The sequence below is a fragment of the Nerophis lumbriciformis genome, linkage group LG11 (assembly GCF_033978685.3).
Source record: "Nerophis lumbriciformis linkage group LG11, RoL_Nlum_v2.1, whole genome shotgun sequence".
Classification (NCBI taxonomy): domain Eukaryota; kingdom Metazoa; phylum Chordata; class Actinopteri; order Syngnathiformes; family Syngnathidae; genus Nerophis; species Nerophis lumbriciformis.
Window position 1 is genome coordinate 949,988 of NC_084558.2, and position 15,013 is coordinate 965,000.

At 41.8% G+C, this 15,013-nt stretch overlaps 2 protein-coding genes across 3 annotated transcripts in view; one reads left to right on the forward strand and one right to left on the reverse strand.

Moving 5' to 3' along the window:
- The window catches only part of LOC133610933 (stonustoxin subunit beta-like), a 460,649-nt gene that overhangs the window by 163,759 nt on the left and 281,877 nt on the right, over nt 1-15,013 (reverse strand). The window lies entirely within an intron of this gene.
- The window catches only part of LOC133610924 (liprin-alpha-3-like), an 88,427-nt gene that overhangs the window by 13,080 nt on the left and 60,334 nt on the right, over nt 1-15,013 (forward strand). Inside the window, exon 2 of the mRNA XM_061967694.1 lies at nt 8,291-9,019. Coding sequence (XP_061823678.1) covers nt 8,654-9,019 — 366 coding nt within the window. The 5' untranslated portion in view covers nt 8,291-8,653. The remainder of the gene's footprint in view (nt 1-8,290; nt 9,020-15,013) is intronic.

Here is a 15,013-nt window from a genome sequence, read left to right on the forward strand (position 1 = left end):
AAGAGGAGATGCACTTCATTATTGTGCAATCCATTGCATTTGGGCCGCCGGTGTACACCAATGACACAGAGGCCGTAATCAGCTAGAAGAAACTCAACGATTGGAGCGTGATGTACAGTACTGTAGGTCACAACAGCAATGCCGATTAAATGAAGATAAGTGGAGTGAGATCACATTTTCAGAGCCCTTACCTTAGATTTTTCATTTCTTGTCAAGAGGGAAATGGGAAGATCAATACCATTCTAATGTCTCACCACGCTAATATACAATACAGCACAGGGGGGGCTGAAGAGGGAAAATAAAATGCATGCTGGCTGCCTCTGACGGGTGGACAAAGGGCCACAACATTAGCTAATCCTGTATAAGCTTTGCTCAAAATAATGTATTATTATGAATTCATACATTTATTTTTATTCATCAATATATGCATTATTGTTTTTTTAACGGATGTTGTGGTTTGTGTGAAGTATCCCAAGACATACAAAGCTTTGCATCAATACTTCTATTTTAACAAACTAATACATACATTCAGTCAGCACTGGTTAAATAGCAATACATTCTATAGTATCGGCAGGGTCCTTGAGGGTGCATGGGAGTTTGCCCAACCAGTCTACATGTGCTTTGTGGACTTGGAGAAGGCATTCGACCGTGTCGCTCGGGAAGTCCTGTGGGGAGTGCTCAGAGAGTATGGGGTTTCGGACTGTCTGATTGTGGCGGTCCGCTCCCTGTATGATCAGTGTCAGAGCTTGGTTCGCATTGCCGGCAGTAAGTCGGACACGTTTCCGGTGAGGGTTGGACTCCGCCAAGGCTGCCCTTTGTCACCGATTCTGTTCATAACTTTTATGGACAGAATTTCTAGGCGCAGTCAAGGCGTTGAGGGGATCCGGTTTGGTGGCTGCAGGATTAGGTCTCTGCTTTTTGCAGATGATGTGGTCCTGATGGCTTCATCTGGCCAGGATCTTCAGCTCTCACTGGATCGGTTCGCAGCCGAGTGTGAAGCGACTGGGATGAGAATCAGCACCTCCAAGTCCGAGTCCATGGTTCTCGCCCGGAAAAGGGTGGAGTGCCATCTCCGGGTTGGGCAGGAGATCTTGCCCCAAGTGGAGGAGTTCAAGTACCTCGGAGTCTTGTTCACGAGTGAGGGAAGAGTGGATGGTGAGATCGACAGGCGGATTGGTGCGGCGTCTTCAGTAATGCGGACGCTGTATCGATCCGTTGTGGTGAAGAAGGAGCTGAGCCGGAAGGCAAAGCTCTCAATTTACCGGTCGATCTACGTTCCCATCCTCACCTATGGTCATGAGCTTTGGGTTATGACCGAAAGGACAAGATCACGGGTACAAGCGGCCGAAATGAGTTTCCTCCGCCGGGTGGCGGGGCTCTCCCTTAGAGATAGGGTGAGAAGCTCTGCCATCCGGGGGGAGCTCAAAGTAAAGCCGCTGCTCCTCCACATCGAGAGGAGCCAGATGAGGTGGTTCGGGCATCTGGTCAGGATGCCACCCGAGCGCCTCCCTAAGGAGGTGTTTAGGGCATGTCCGACCGGTAGGAGGCCACGAGGAAGACCCAGGACACGTTGGGAAGACTATGTCTCCCGGCTGGCCTGGGAACGCCTCGGGATCCCCCGGGAGGAGCTGGACGAAGTGGCTGGGGAGAGGGAAGTCTGGGCTTCCCTGCTTAGGCTGCTGCCCCCGCGACCCGACCTCGGATAAGCGGAAGAAGATGGATGGATGGATGGATGGATTCTATAGTAAACAGTTTCAAAAATATTTTAGGACTACATATGTTTAATGTTTTAATGTATTTATTTTCATGTATTTAAATATTATCATTAAATTATTTCCTATTGTATTGAATTTTTTTTCCCATATTTGTTTTGTTTTGGTGTAACTATATAAATGCTTTGTATATATGGCCCAACAATTAAACCTTTACAAAGAAACTCTACATTTGTATGTAGTGATGTTAAATAGCTATGAATTCGAAGTACATCTCTGTATTTTTAAAACATATATATTTTTTGTAATTTTGTATACATCATGCCTTTATTGTTTAATTCAGTGTTTCTTTTGAATTGTGCCTATCATTCACAATCCTTATGTAGGACAAGAACACATTTTTTATTTTTTAATGCGTCCTATATAGTAAATAAATGCGATCAAAGGTCTGCTTACAATGGAGTCAAGGGGAGTCGCTCTATTCTGCCTATAAAGCGCTTGAAAAACATCCAAACACCTCCATTGAGGTTTTATATACACATTGTAAGTACCGTATTTTTCGGAGTATAAGTCGCTCCGGCCGAAAATGCATAATAAAGAAGGAAGAAAACATATATGAGTCGCACTGGAGTATAAGTCGCATTTTTTGGGGTAATTTATTTGATAAAACCCAACACCAAGAATAGACATTTGAAAGGCAATTTCAAATAAATAAAGAATAGTGAACAACAGGCTGAATAAGTGTACGTTATATGAGGCATAAATAACCAACTGGTATGTTAACGTAACATATTATGGTAAGAGTCATTCAAATAACTATAACATATAGAACATGCTATACGTTTACCAAACAATCTGTCGCTAAATCCCATGAAATCTTATACGTCTAGTCTCTTACGTGAATGAGCTAAATAATATTATTTGATATTTTACGGTAATGTGTTAATAATTTCACACATAAGTCGCTCCTGAGTATAAGTCGCACCCCCGGCCAAACTATGAAAAAAACTGCCACTTATAGTCCGAAAAATACGGTATGTATGTAATGTCGTAAAAGGCACATTATTAATAATATGTCATATTTACAATTTTTTATCATTTTAAACATTCGGCGGAGCATTAATTTAAAAAAGGCATCTTTTTCTTTTGACAACATCACTGATTGCTGCTCACTGCAGACTTCATCGGGAGACAACAAACATAATAAAACATCCCTTACTGTACAATGTCTGCTTTCATTAGGATGCCAACTGATAGAATCTTGCTATATTCCCCTTTAGATGAAGAATATCTCATAACCCTTGTGAAGAAAAAAAGGAAGTGGAACCAAGCACAGACCAAGTGTTTTTTTTCTTGTCTTTCTCGCCATTTCTGGGACTCAATTGGATGCCAAAGTCTGACCAACTAGTCAGATTATGTCTTCATCCTTCCACTCTTCAGCTAAGACGCATTATTTATGATCTAGAATAAACTCTGAGCTCCGAGGCGAGAAAGCAGCTCACCAGACGCTGATGTCAATACAGCGACACAAGCTGTTTGCTCCCTCAGATCACAGAGCTGCTAAAAGTAGTTTGTCTGCGTTAGCGCTCTTATAATAACAATATCATAAATACTTGGTATTATTGTAGCTTTTTGAAATATTTTTTAGAGGGATTTATGGGCAGAATAGAGGACCTCCCATTAACTCCATTATAAGCAGACTTTTATTTAAAATGCATTAAAAAAAACAAAAAAAAACATCTGTCATCTTGTCTCTCATGATCATAAATGATAGGCCAAAAAAGAAAAAAAAGCAATTCCCTTTTAACCATCGGGTCCCATTGTTGGGCCGCAAGCATACTCTCGAGGGCCACCAAAAAATATCTGTATCTCAGCTGTGGTCGGTATGACCCGCAGAGGCATGATACACTTTTTCGACCACTTGTGGCAGTAAAGACAATATCAACAATATCAAATAAAGAAAAAGTCTATAGAGCTAAAGTCACAAACGGGTTTTAACATGTTCCAAATAAAATGTAATTGAATTTAAATTATGACAAGCGATCTAATTTTAGTGTTAGTTTATTCAATAAAACATATATATTATTATTATTATTATTGGTAATACATTTGTTGAGAATTTCTTTATTTTAGCAGTGCGTAATTGTATGTAAATGTGTTTTTCATCAGTTTTTTATGAGTCCCTTTTGCAGTGTATTTGATTAGTATTTTATTTTTGTAATCAGCCTGATCAAAGCTTTAATGATAATCTTTGTGATTAACACATGCTTTCATATCATTTGACAAGGTGTATCCTGTTTAACGGTAAGTAGATTGATTACTGAAAAATAACACAATCAAGAATAAGATTACTAACTCAGTGTTGATATTTAAGTGGGCTTCATCCCCTCTGTAGTGGAAAAGTTGGGCTCAAATGTCAAAAAGGTTACGATTATATTTGCTTAAAATAACGGTAGTTTGCAGTAGGTATAGAAATGCATTAAGTCATGCTTAACTAGCTCCGTATCTAAACATCTGTAACTATTAATTTATTATATTTATTCATATAATGTAGTATATGTGTGCTAGATGGGTAGATAGATATTTATTGATAGATATTGGTAGATATATATGATATATATATATATATATATATATATATATATATATATATATATATATATATATATATATATCATATATATATATATATATATATATATATATATATATATATATATATATATATATATATATATATAGATATATATGATATTGGTAGATATATATATATTTAGATAGATAGATATTTATAACATATTTGTTTGTGGTTTATAGTAAGCATTAAATAAATGATCCACATGTACTGATTTATGATAGGCCTAAATATATTGATGAGGTAAAAGTCACATTTAAGAGGGTTTTTTTGTGATTAGATATGTGATTTATATATATTAAAGGGGAACTGCACTATTTTTTTAAATTATGCCTATTGTTCACAACCATTATGAAATACATTTAATTTAATGCATTCTAAATATTAAATAAAAACAATCAAAAAGTTTGTTTACAATTGAGCCTAACGTAGCTGCTCTATTCTGCCTACAAATCCCTTAAAAAAACATCCAAACACGTCCATTAGGTTTTATATACATGATGTAAGTATATATGTAATGTAGCAACAGACGCATTTATAATAACATTTAATATTTACGTATTTTGATCAATCGAAGCATACACATTCATTTAAAAAATGCATCACAATGTTCTCTTTTTTCAACTACATCACTGATTATTACTTGCTGCAGACTTTATAAGAGCCAACAAACATAATAAAACGTCACTTACTGTACAAAGTCTGCTGTCGTTAGGATTCCGACTGTTCATATTCCCTTTTAGATAAAGAATGACTCATTATCCTCGCAAAGAAAAGGGGGTTGGAACCAAGCGTCCTTTCATGTAGTTCTCCCCATTTCCAGTTTTAAATTGGCTGTCAAAGTGTAAAACATGTCGGATTACATCCTCGTCCTACTATCCAGGTGAGAGGCATTATTCATGATCCACAATAAAGTTTGACGAGCAGAGAAACGAGGAATCAGCTGATCTGTTGATCATGTCAACATTGGCACACAAGCTTGTGATCAAAGCGCCGCTATAAACAGTTTGTCTGGGTTAGCGCTTATAATAACAATACCACTAATATCCATCCATCCATCCATCTTCTTCCGCTTATCCGAGGTCGGGTCGCGGGGGCAGCAGCCTAAGCAGGGAAGCCCAGACTTCCCTCTCCCCAGCCACTTCGTCCAGCTCCTCCCGGGTGATCCCGAGGCGTTCCCAGGCCAGCCGGGAGACATAGTCTTCCCAACGTGTCCTGGGTCTTCCTCGTGGCCTCCTACCGGTCGGACATGCCCTAAACACCTCCTTAGGGAGGCGCTCGGGTGGCATCCTGACCAGATGCCCGAACCACCTCATCTGGCTCCTCTCGATGTGGAGGAGCAGCGGCTTTACTTTAAGCTCCCCCCGGATGACAGAGCTTCTCACCCTATCTCTAAGGGAGAGCCCCGCCACCCGGCGGAGGAAACTCATTTCGGCCGCTTGTACCCGTGATCTTGTCCTTTCGGTCATAACCCAAAGCTCATGACCATAGGTGAGGATGGGAACGTAGATCGACCGGTAAATTGAGAGCTTTGCCTTCCGGCTCAGCTCCTTCTTCACCACAACGGATCGATACAGCGTCCGCATTACTGAAGACGCCGCACCGATCCGCCTGTCGATCTCACGATCCACTCTTCCCTCACTCGTGAACAAGACTCCGAGGTACTTGAACTCCTCCACTTGGGGCAAGATCTCCTCCCCAACCCGGAGATGGCACTCCACCCTTTTCCGGGCGAGAACCATGGACTCGGACTTGGAGGTGCTGATTCTCATCCCAGTCGCTTCACACTCAGCTGCGAACCGATCCAGTGAGAGCTGAAGATCCTGGCCAGATGAAGCCATCAGGACCAAATCATCTGCAAAAAGCAGAGACCTAATCTGTTCATATTCCCTTTTAGATAAAGAATGACTCATTATCCTCGCAAAGAAAAGGGGGTTGGAACCAAGCGTCCTTTCATGTAGTTCTCCCCATTTCCAGTTTTAAATTGGCTGTCAAAGTGTAAAACATGTCGGATTACATCCTCGTCCTACTATCCAGGTGAGAGGCATTATTCATGACCCACAATAAAGTTTGAAGCGCAGAGAAACGAGGAATCAGCTGATCTGTTGATCATGTCAACATTGGCACACAAGCTTGTGATCAAAGCGCGGCTATAAACAGTTTGTCTGGGTTAGCGCTTATAATAACAATACCACTAATATCCATCCATCCATCCATCTTCTTCCGCTTATCCGAGGTCGGGTCGCGGGCGCAGCAGACTAAGCAGGGAAGCCCAGACTTCCCTCTCCCCAGCCACTTCGTCCAGCTCCTCCCGGGGGATCCCGAGGCGTTCCCAGGCCAGCCGGGAGATATAGTCTTCCCAACGTGTCCTGGGTCTTCCCCGTGGCCTCCTACCGGTCGGACATGCCCTAAACACCTCCTTAGGGAGGCGCTCGGGTGGCATCCTGACCAGATGCCCGAACCACCTCATCTGGCTCCTCTCGATGTGGAGGAGCAGCGGCTTTACTTTGAGCTCCCCCCGGATGACAGAGCTTCTCACCCTATCTCTAAGGGAGAGCCCCGCCACCCGGCGGAGGAAACTCATTTCGGCCGCTTGTACCCGTGATCTTGTCCTTTCGGTCATAACCCAAAGCTCATGACCATAGGTGAGGATGGGAACGTAGATCGACCGGTAAATTGAGAGCTTTGCCTTCTGGCTCAGCTCCTTCTTCACCACAACGGATCGATACAGCGTCCGCATTACTGAAGACGCCGCACCGATCCGCCTGTCGATCTCACGATCCACTCTTCCCTCACTCGTGAACAAGACTCCGAGGTACTTGAACTCCTCCACTTGGGGCAAGATCTCCTCCCCAACCCGGAGATGGCACTCCACCCTTTTCCGGGCGAGAACCATGGACTCGGACTTGGAGGTGCTGATTCTCATCCCAGTCGCTTCACACTCAGCTGCGAACCGATCCAGTGAGAGCTGAAGATCCTGGCCAGATGAAGCCATCAGGACCAAATCATCTGCAAAAAGCAGAGACCTAATCCTGCAGCCACCAAACCGGATCCCCTCAACGCCTTGACTGCGCCTAGAAATTCTGTCCATAAAAGTTATGAACAGAATCGGTGACAAAGGGCAGCCTTGGCGGAGTCCAACCCTCACCGGAAACGTGTCTGACTTACTGCCGGCAATGCGAACCAAGCTCTGACACTGATCATACAGGGAGCGGACCGCCACAATCAGACAGTCCGAAACCCCATACTCTCTGAGCACTCCCCACAGGACATCCCGAGGGACACGGTCGAATGCCTTCTCCAAGTCCACAAAGCACATGTAGACTGGTTGGGCAAACTCCCATGCACCCTCAAGGACCCTGCCGAGAGTATAGAGCTGGTCCACAGTTCCACGACCAGGACGAAAACCACACTGTTCCTCCTGAATCCGAGGTTCGACTATCCGGCGTAGCCTCCTCTCCAGTACACCTGAATAGACCTTACCGGTCTACCACTAATACTTGGTTAATATTCAAGTCACAAAATGTAAATGGAGTATTGTTGGCGCTTTATGAATGTATTTTTATTGGGTTTTATGGGCGGAATAGAGGACCTCTCATTGGCTCCGCTGTAAGCGGACTTTTTTTTAACTTTTGTTACGAGTTAGAATTAATTTTTAAAAAATACATTTGTCGTCATGTCTGTTATAATGATTGTGAACGATAGGCAACATTCCAAAAAAAGTGCAGTTTCCCTTTACTTTCTTTGTGTTTTTATTTGGCTTTTTTCCATGTTTGTGGTCCTGAGCTACATGTAAAGTATGCAATACAGAGACACCTCTCAGTGTGATGCACTGTCGAATTATACACCACTTCAAACTGCAACTGCAATAATAAAAATATGGTCAAGTTGTATTATCAGAAGCATGTACTTTTCCTAACTGTGCTTTTCCTTCTTTTTCTAGCTATTGCATGGTGCTGTGGGAAGTCCAACATTCAAGGGACAGCGTCCCTCCTCTATCCCAACCTTCAACCTTTCCCCCCGTCCTCACCCTCCGCTCATGCCTGCCACCCACAGAATGGCTTCACCGTAGAAACATCCTTCTCTGCGTTCTGATCACTTACCATACAGATTGGGACTTTTTGACTAAAGAACACATATAAAGAAGAAGCGCTGGAGGGAAGGCTAATAAGATGATTAAAGAATGAGTTATATTTTTCCAAAAAGGTTTATATTTTGAGCATCAAACTGTTATCGTACGTACAATCTCCTAAATATCCAATTTTTGTTTTTTTGTGCAATTTTTTGACACACGCTTACCGGTCTCATGATGATGTGCGAGGTGATGCCCACCATTTCTGAGGATGGGCGAAGCGGCACAGGTGGGGGCTCCTCCTCGCCTGCAGGGGCTGGAGTGGGAGGCCCCGGTGGGGCCATGGGTGGAGGAGGTGTAGGAGGAGGAGGTGGAGGAGGAGCAGGCTTTGGTGGCAGGGAGCTCCGAGGCGGAGGAGATGAAGGAGGCAGCACGGGGAACCTGGAGTCCCTGATGGTCAACATGCTGACAGAGAGGGAGAGGCTGCTGGAGAACCTGAGGGAGACGCAGGACAGCCTGGGAACGGCGCAGCTACGCCTCAGAGAGCTCAGCCATGAGAAAGAGTCCCTTTCGAGGCAGCTCTCTATTGCCCTGCCACAGGTACAGCAGTGTGTGTGTGTGTGTGTGTGTGTGTGTGTGTGTGTGTGTGTGTGTGTGTGTGTGTGTGTGTGTGTGTGTGTGTGTGTGTGTGTAGTAGTAGTTGCAGTACAGCCAGAGGACCGTATTTTCTCCATCTGGAATGCTAAACAAACGAAGAGAGACTCCAGTGAGACGTTGGAATGAGGACAATAGTGCGACACTGTTGACAAAAACAGGTTCTAAAGTGCAACCTGCTTAATTCAGACACGCTTATGTTGACAACCCGACTATGTCCACAGCGTTCTTCTCATTGCTAAAAAAGTAGACGTACCCGGTCGACCACGATAGTCAACAAAAAATTTGAGAGCCGATATGAAAAATCGGTTCGTTTATGCCGGCATGTGTTACGTTGTTGCCAAGCAGCGTGAAACGAAAACATGCATCACAATTAAAATACTGTCTACAGCAGGCCTGGGCAATTATTTTGACTCGGGGGCCACATTTAGAGAACAAAATGTGTCTGGGGGCCGGTATATCTATTTTTATGAACACTAATGCAAAACCTCACAGTAATGTCTGATTGAATGCTAAAAACGTTATGACAGACCGCCTTAAAAACGTAATGGAATTTTTACATTTTTCTATGAAGGATAAAACACTGAATATTGACAAAATATGAACGTCACACCCCCTTTCGATCTACACATTTTACAATCAAGTGAAACGCAACAAACAGTGAAATATGAACGCGAAGGGTTAGATGACCATAGTAACTAATTAGATTACCATAGTAACTGATATATCATCCATAAGCGCAGATTCCAACTATTGAAATACTTTGTATAGTTCAAGACGTACGGTCGTTAGAAAACATCACTGCACATCATAATGGCAGCTACAGTTTCCATCTTAAAGATCTAAAACAATTATTTGGGGATGTCCAGCGGACCAGATTGAAAAGCTTAACGGGCCGGATGTGGCCCCCGGGCCTTAATTTGCCCAGGTCTGGTCTACAGAGTATTAAAATGTGTACACAGTGACCTCCTGTTCAGAGCAAAGTAAGCATCGAAAAAGTAGCCAAACAGTTAAATATGCCGGGTCTATCGGGTTGGCCACGCCTACAAGTACGTCACACTAGTCAGGTGACCCTTCTGAGGGAAGGCTGCCGATGACAGTCGAAACATGTCAAGTTAAAAAACTGCATCAATTATACCTAAAAATGTGTCTCAGTAAAAGAAACTGAACATCACAGCAGTTTTAACTACACATAAACATGTATACTATACCAAGTATCGTATTTTCCGGACTATAAGGCGCACCTAAAATCTTTTTTTTTCCTCAAAAACTCCACAGTGCGCCTTATAACCCGGTACACCTAATGTAAGGAATAAGTTTGGTTGAGCTTACCTAACTAGAAGCTATTTTATTTGGTACATGGTGTAATGATAAGTGTGACCAGTATATGACAGTCAAACATAAGAGATAAGTGTAGGCTGCACTATGGTGGCAATATGTCTCAAGTAAACAACAAAAATGTTAAATGTTCTATTGAAAATATAGAACATTACACACGGCGCTCAAAAATCTATCAAAATGTTTTAGTACGACTTTGGGAAGCTATGAAGCCGCACCGCTTGAAGGATTGTCGGCGCATTAAACATAGGAGCATTATAATGATGTGTGTATAAGGTAAGACATATTATCTGGCGTTTTGTTTCGCAATATTATGCAAAAGCAACTTCTCTTATCTTCTGGTACCTGCTGATCTGTATTTGGGATCTGCATAAATCCTGAAATATTGTGGGGGGGTGTTATGGTATTTTTTTTATTTTTTTTTTGTCATAAAAAAATACAATCATGTGTGCTTACGGACTGTATCCCTGCAGACTGTATTGATCTATATTGATATATAATGTAGGAACCAGAAATATTAATAACAGAAAGAAACAACCCTTTTGTGCTAATGAGTGTAAATGGGGGAGGGAGTTTTTTTGGGTTGGTGCACTAATTGTAAGTTTATCTTGTGTTTTTTATGTTGATTTAATACAATTTAAAAAAAAAAAAACATTTAAAAAAAAAAAAAAAAATTATTTAATTTCTTGTGCGGCCCGGTACCAATCGATCCACGGACCGGTACCGGTGGTTGGAGACCACTGATGTAGACCACAAAGAAGTGTTTTCCATTTAGAAAAAAATAATAATAATATGACTCCTTTAATGCGCCCTATAATCCGGCATGATACACTTTTTCGACCACTTGTGGCAGTAAAGACAATATCAACAATATCAAATAAACAAAAAGTCTATAGAGCTAGAGTCACAAACGGGTTTTAACATGTTCCAAATAAAATTTAATTTAATTTAAGGTTCTTAAGTGCAAAAATTATGACTAGCGATCTAATTTTAGTGTTAGTTTATTCAATAAAACATATATATTATTATTATTGGTAATACATTTGTTGAGAATTTCTTTATTTTAGCAGTGCGTGATTTTATGTAAATATATTTTTCATCAGTTTTTTATGAGTCCCTTTTGCAGTGTATTTGATTAGTATTTTATTTTTGTGATCAGCCTGATCAAAGCTTTGATGATAATCTTTGTGATTAACACATGCTTTCATATCATTTGACACGGTTTATCCTGTTTAACTGTAAGTAGATTGATTACTGAAAAATAACACAATCAAGAATAAGATTACTAAATCAGTGTTATTTAAGTGGGCTTCATCCCCTCTGTAGTGGAAAAGTTGGGCTCGAATGTCAAAAAGGTTACGATTGTATTTGCTTAAAATAATGGTAGTTTGCAGTAGGTATAGAAATGCATTAAGTCATGCTTAACTAGCTCTGTATCTAAACATCTGTAACTATTAATTTATTATATTTATTCATATAATGTAGTATATGCGGCCCGGTACCAATCGATCCACGGACCGGTACCGGTGGTTGGGGACCACTGATGTAGACCACAAAGAAGTGTTTTCCATTTAGAAAAAAAAAATAATAATATGACTCCTTTAATGCGCCCTATAATCCGGTGCGCGTAACATATGAAAAAAGAAAAACAATAGACCATTCATCGGCAGTCGCCTTATAATCCGGTGCGCCCTATGGTCCGGAAAATACAGTACTACAAGGTTTTATTTCTCCTACCTTTTGCCGAAAATCTTTGCCGGTCAAGCCAATTTGTCATCTGCACATCATATTTGAGGATACAAATAAAAACACATTTGTTATTTAAAATTTGTTACTGCAGCATTAAACTCCTCAGTCTCTACTTTGCTGCTAAAGTCCGTTTTCTTGCTGCCCTCATTCTCCTCTTTGGTAAATGTCACACGTAGATACATTAAAACCCTTTTTCTATCCCATTGGCGTTGTGGTTTCGCATGTTTAGGATCAGATCGCATGCTAAACACACTGGCAATTACTGTATGTCGGCTATTGCAGAAAAATCTCATCACATCACTTTGTTGTGATGTTGTGAGTAAGTGTAATGTTATTTCTACAATGTCATGACATTATTGGTCCTGCAGAAAATGTTTTAATATTTATAAGCTATTCCACCAAATAAATGTAATTTGCTTTCTGCGACTCTGTCAAGATTAACTTAAACTGAACTATTTTTATCAACAGTCAATCAACAATATTGTATATGATTTTTTACAAAGTTCTGAAGCCGAAGATGACTCATTTGAGTAACAGGCCTGAAAATATAGACACCTGGAAGGTTTGCTAGTATGTTCAATCAATCAATCAATCAATCTTTATTTATATAGCCCTAAATCACAAGTGTCTCAAAGGGCTGCACAAGCCACAACGACATCCTCGGTACAAAGCCCACATACGGGCAAGGAAAAACTCACCCCAGTGGGACGTCGATGTGAATGACTATGAGAAACCTTGGAGAGGACCGCATATGTGGGTAACCCCCCCCCCCTCTAGGGGAGACCGAAAGCAATGGATGTCGAGTGGGTCTGACATAATATTGTGAGAGTCCAGTCCATAGTGGATCCAACATAATAGTAAGAGTCCAGTCCATAGTGGGGCCTGCAGGACACCATCCCGAGCGGAGACGGGTCAGCAGCGTAGAGATGTTCCCAGCCGATGCACAGGCGAGCGGTCCACCCCGGGTCCCGACTCTGGACAGCCAGCACTTCATCCATGGCCACCGGACCTGTGCCCCCCCCCCCTCAAGGAAAAGGGGAGCAGAGGAGAAAAGAAAAGAAACGGCAGATCAACTGGTCTAACAGGGGGGCTATTTAAAGGCTAGAGTATACAAATGAGTTTTAAGATGGGACTTAAATGCTTCTACTGAGGTAGCATCTCTAATTGTTACCGGGAGGGCATTCCATAGTACTGGAGCCCGAATAGAAAACGCTCTATAGCCCGCAGACTTTTTTTGGGCTCTGGGAATCACTAATAAGCCGGAGTTCTTTGAACGCAGATTTCTTGCCGGGACATATGGTACAATGCAATCGACAAGATAGAACGGAGCTAGACCGTGTAGTATTTTATACGTAAGTAGTAAAACCTTAAAGTCACTTCTTAAGTGCACAGGAAGCCAGTGCAGGTGAGCCAGTATAGGCGTAATATGATCAAACTTTCTTGTTCTTGTCAAAAGTCTAGCAGCCGCATTTTGTACCAACTGTAATTTTTTAATGCTAGACATAGGGAGACTCGAAAATAATACGTTACAGTAGTCGAGACGAGACGTAACGAACGCATGAATAATGATCTCAGCGTCGCTAGTGGATAAAATAGAACGAATTTTAGCGATATTACGGAGATGAAAGAAGGCCGTTTTAGTAACACTCTTAATGTGTGATTCAAACGAGAGAGTTGGGTCGAAGATAATACCCAGATTCTTTACTGATTCGCCTTGTGTAATTGTTTGGTTGTCAAATGTTAAGGTGGTATTATTATATAAATGTCGGTGTTTAGCAGGACCGATAATCAGCATTTCCGTTTTCTTGCCGTTGAGTTGCAAGAAGTTAGCGGACATCCATTGTTTAATTTCATTAAGACACGCCTCCAGCTGACTACAATCCTGCGTGTTGGTCAGCTTTAGGGGCATGTAGAGTTGGGTGTCATCAGCATAACAATGAAAGCTAACACCGTATTTGCGTATGATGTCGCCTAGCGGCAGCATGTAAATACTAAAGAGTGCAGGGCCAAGAACCGAACCCTGAGGAACTCCGCACGTTACCTTAACATAGTCCGAGGTCACATTATTATGGGAGACGCATTGCATCCTGTCAGTAAGATAAGAGTTAAACCACGACAAAGCTAAGTCTGACATACCAATACGTGTTTTGATACGCTCTAATAAAATATTATGATCGACGGGATTGTAGCTGAGATAGGCTCCAGCGCCCCCCGCGACCCCAAAGGGAATAAGCGGTAGAGAATGGATGGATGGATGGATGGTATCGAAAGCAGCGCTAAGATCAAGAAGCAGCAACATAGATGACGCATCAGAATCCATCGTTAGCAGTAGATCATTAGTCATTTTTGCGAGGGCTGTCTCCGTAGAGTGATTTGCCCTGAAACCGGATTGAAAAGGTTCACAGAGATTGTTAGACACTAAGTGTTCATTTAGCTGCTGTGCGACAATTTTTTCGAGGATTTTCGAAATAAAGGGAAGGTGGGACACCGGTCGGTAGTTTACCATGAGGTCAGGATCGAGGTTAGGTCTTTTGAGCAGAGGATGAATAACCGCTTTCTTGAATGCTAGGGGAACAGTGCCAGAGGAAAGTGATAAGTTTATAATATTTAGCACTGATGGACCTAATAATACAAAAAGCTCCTTGATAAGTTTCCCAGGAAGTGGGTCAAGTAAACATGTTGACAGTAAGCACATCACAGTGATTCAACAATAACAAACAGTTAAAAATACAAAATAACATTAAAAACAATTTAGGTCCAGGATTGCACTGAGACTTCAACCGACTGCCTCATCAACCGTAAAATATTATTTAAGCCTTCCAATAGCCTACAGAGGATCTGAACGCTGGAACT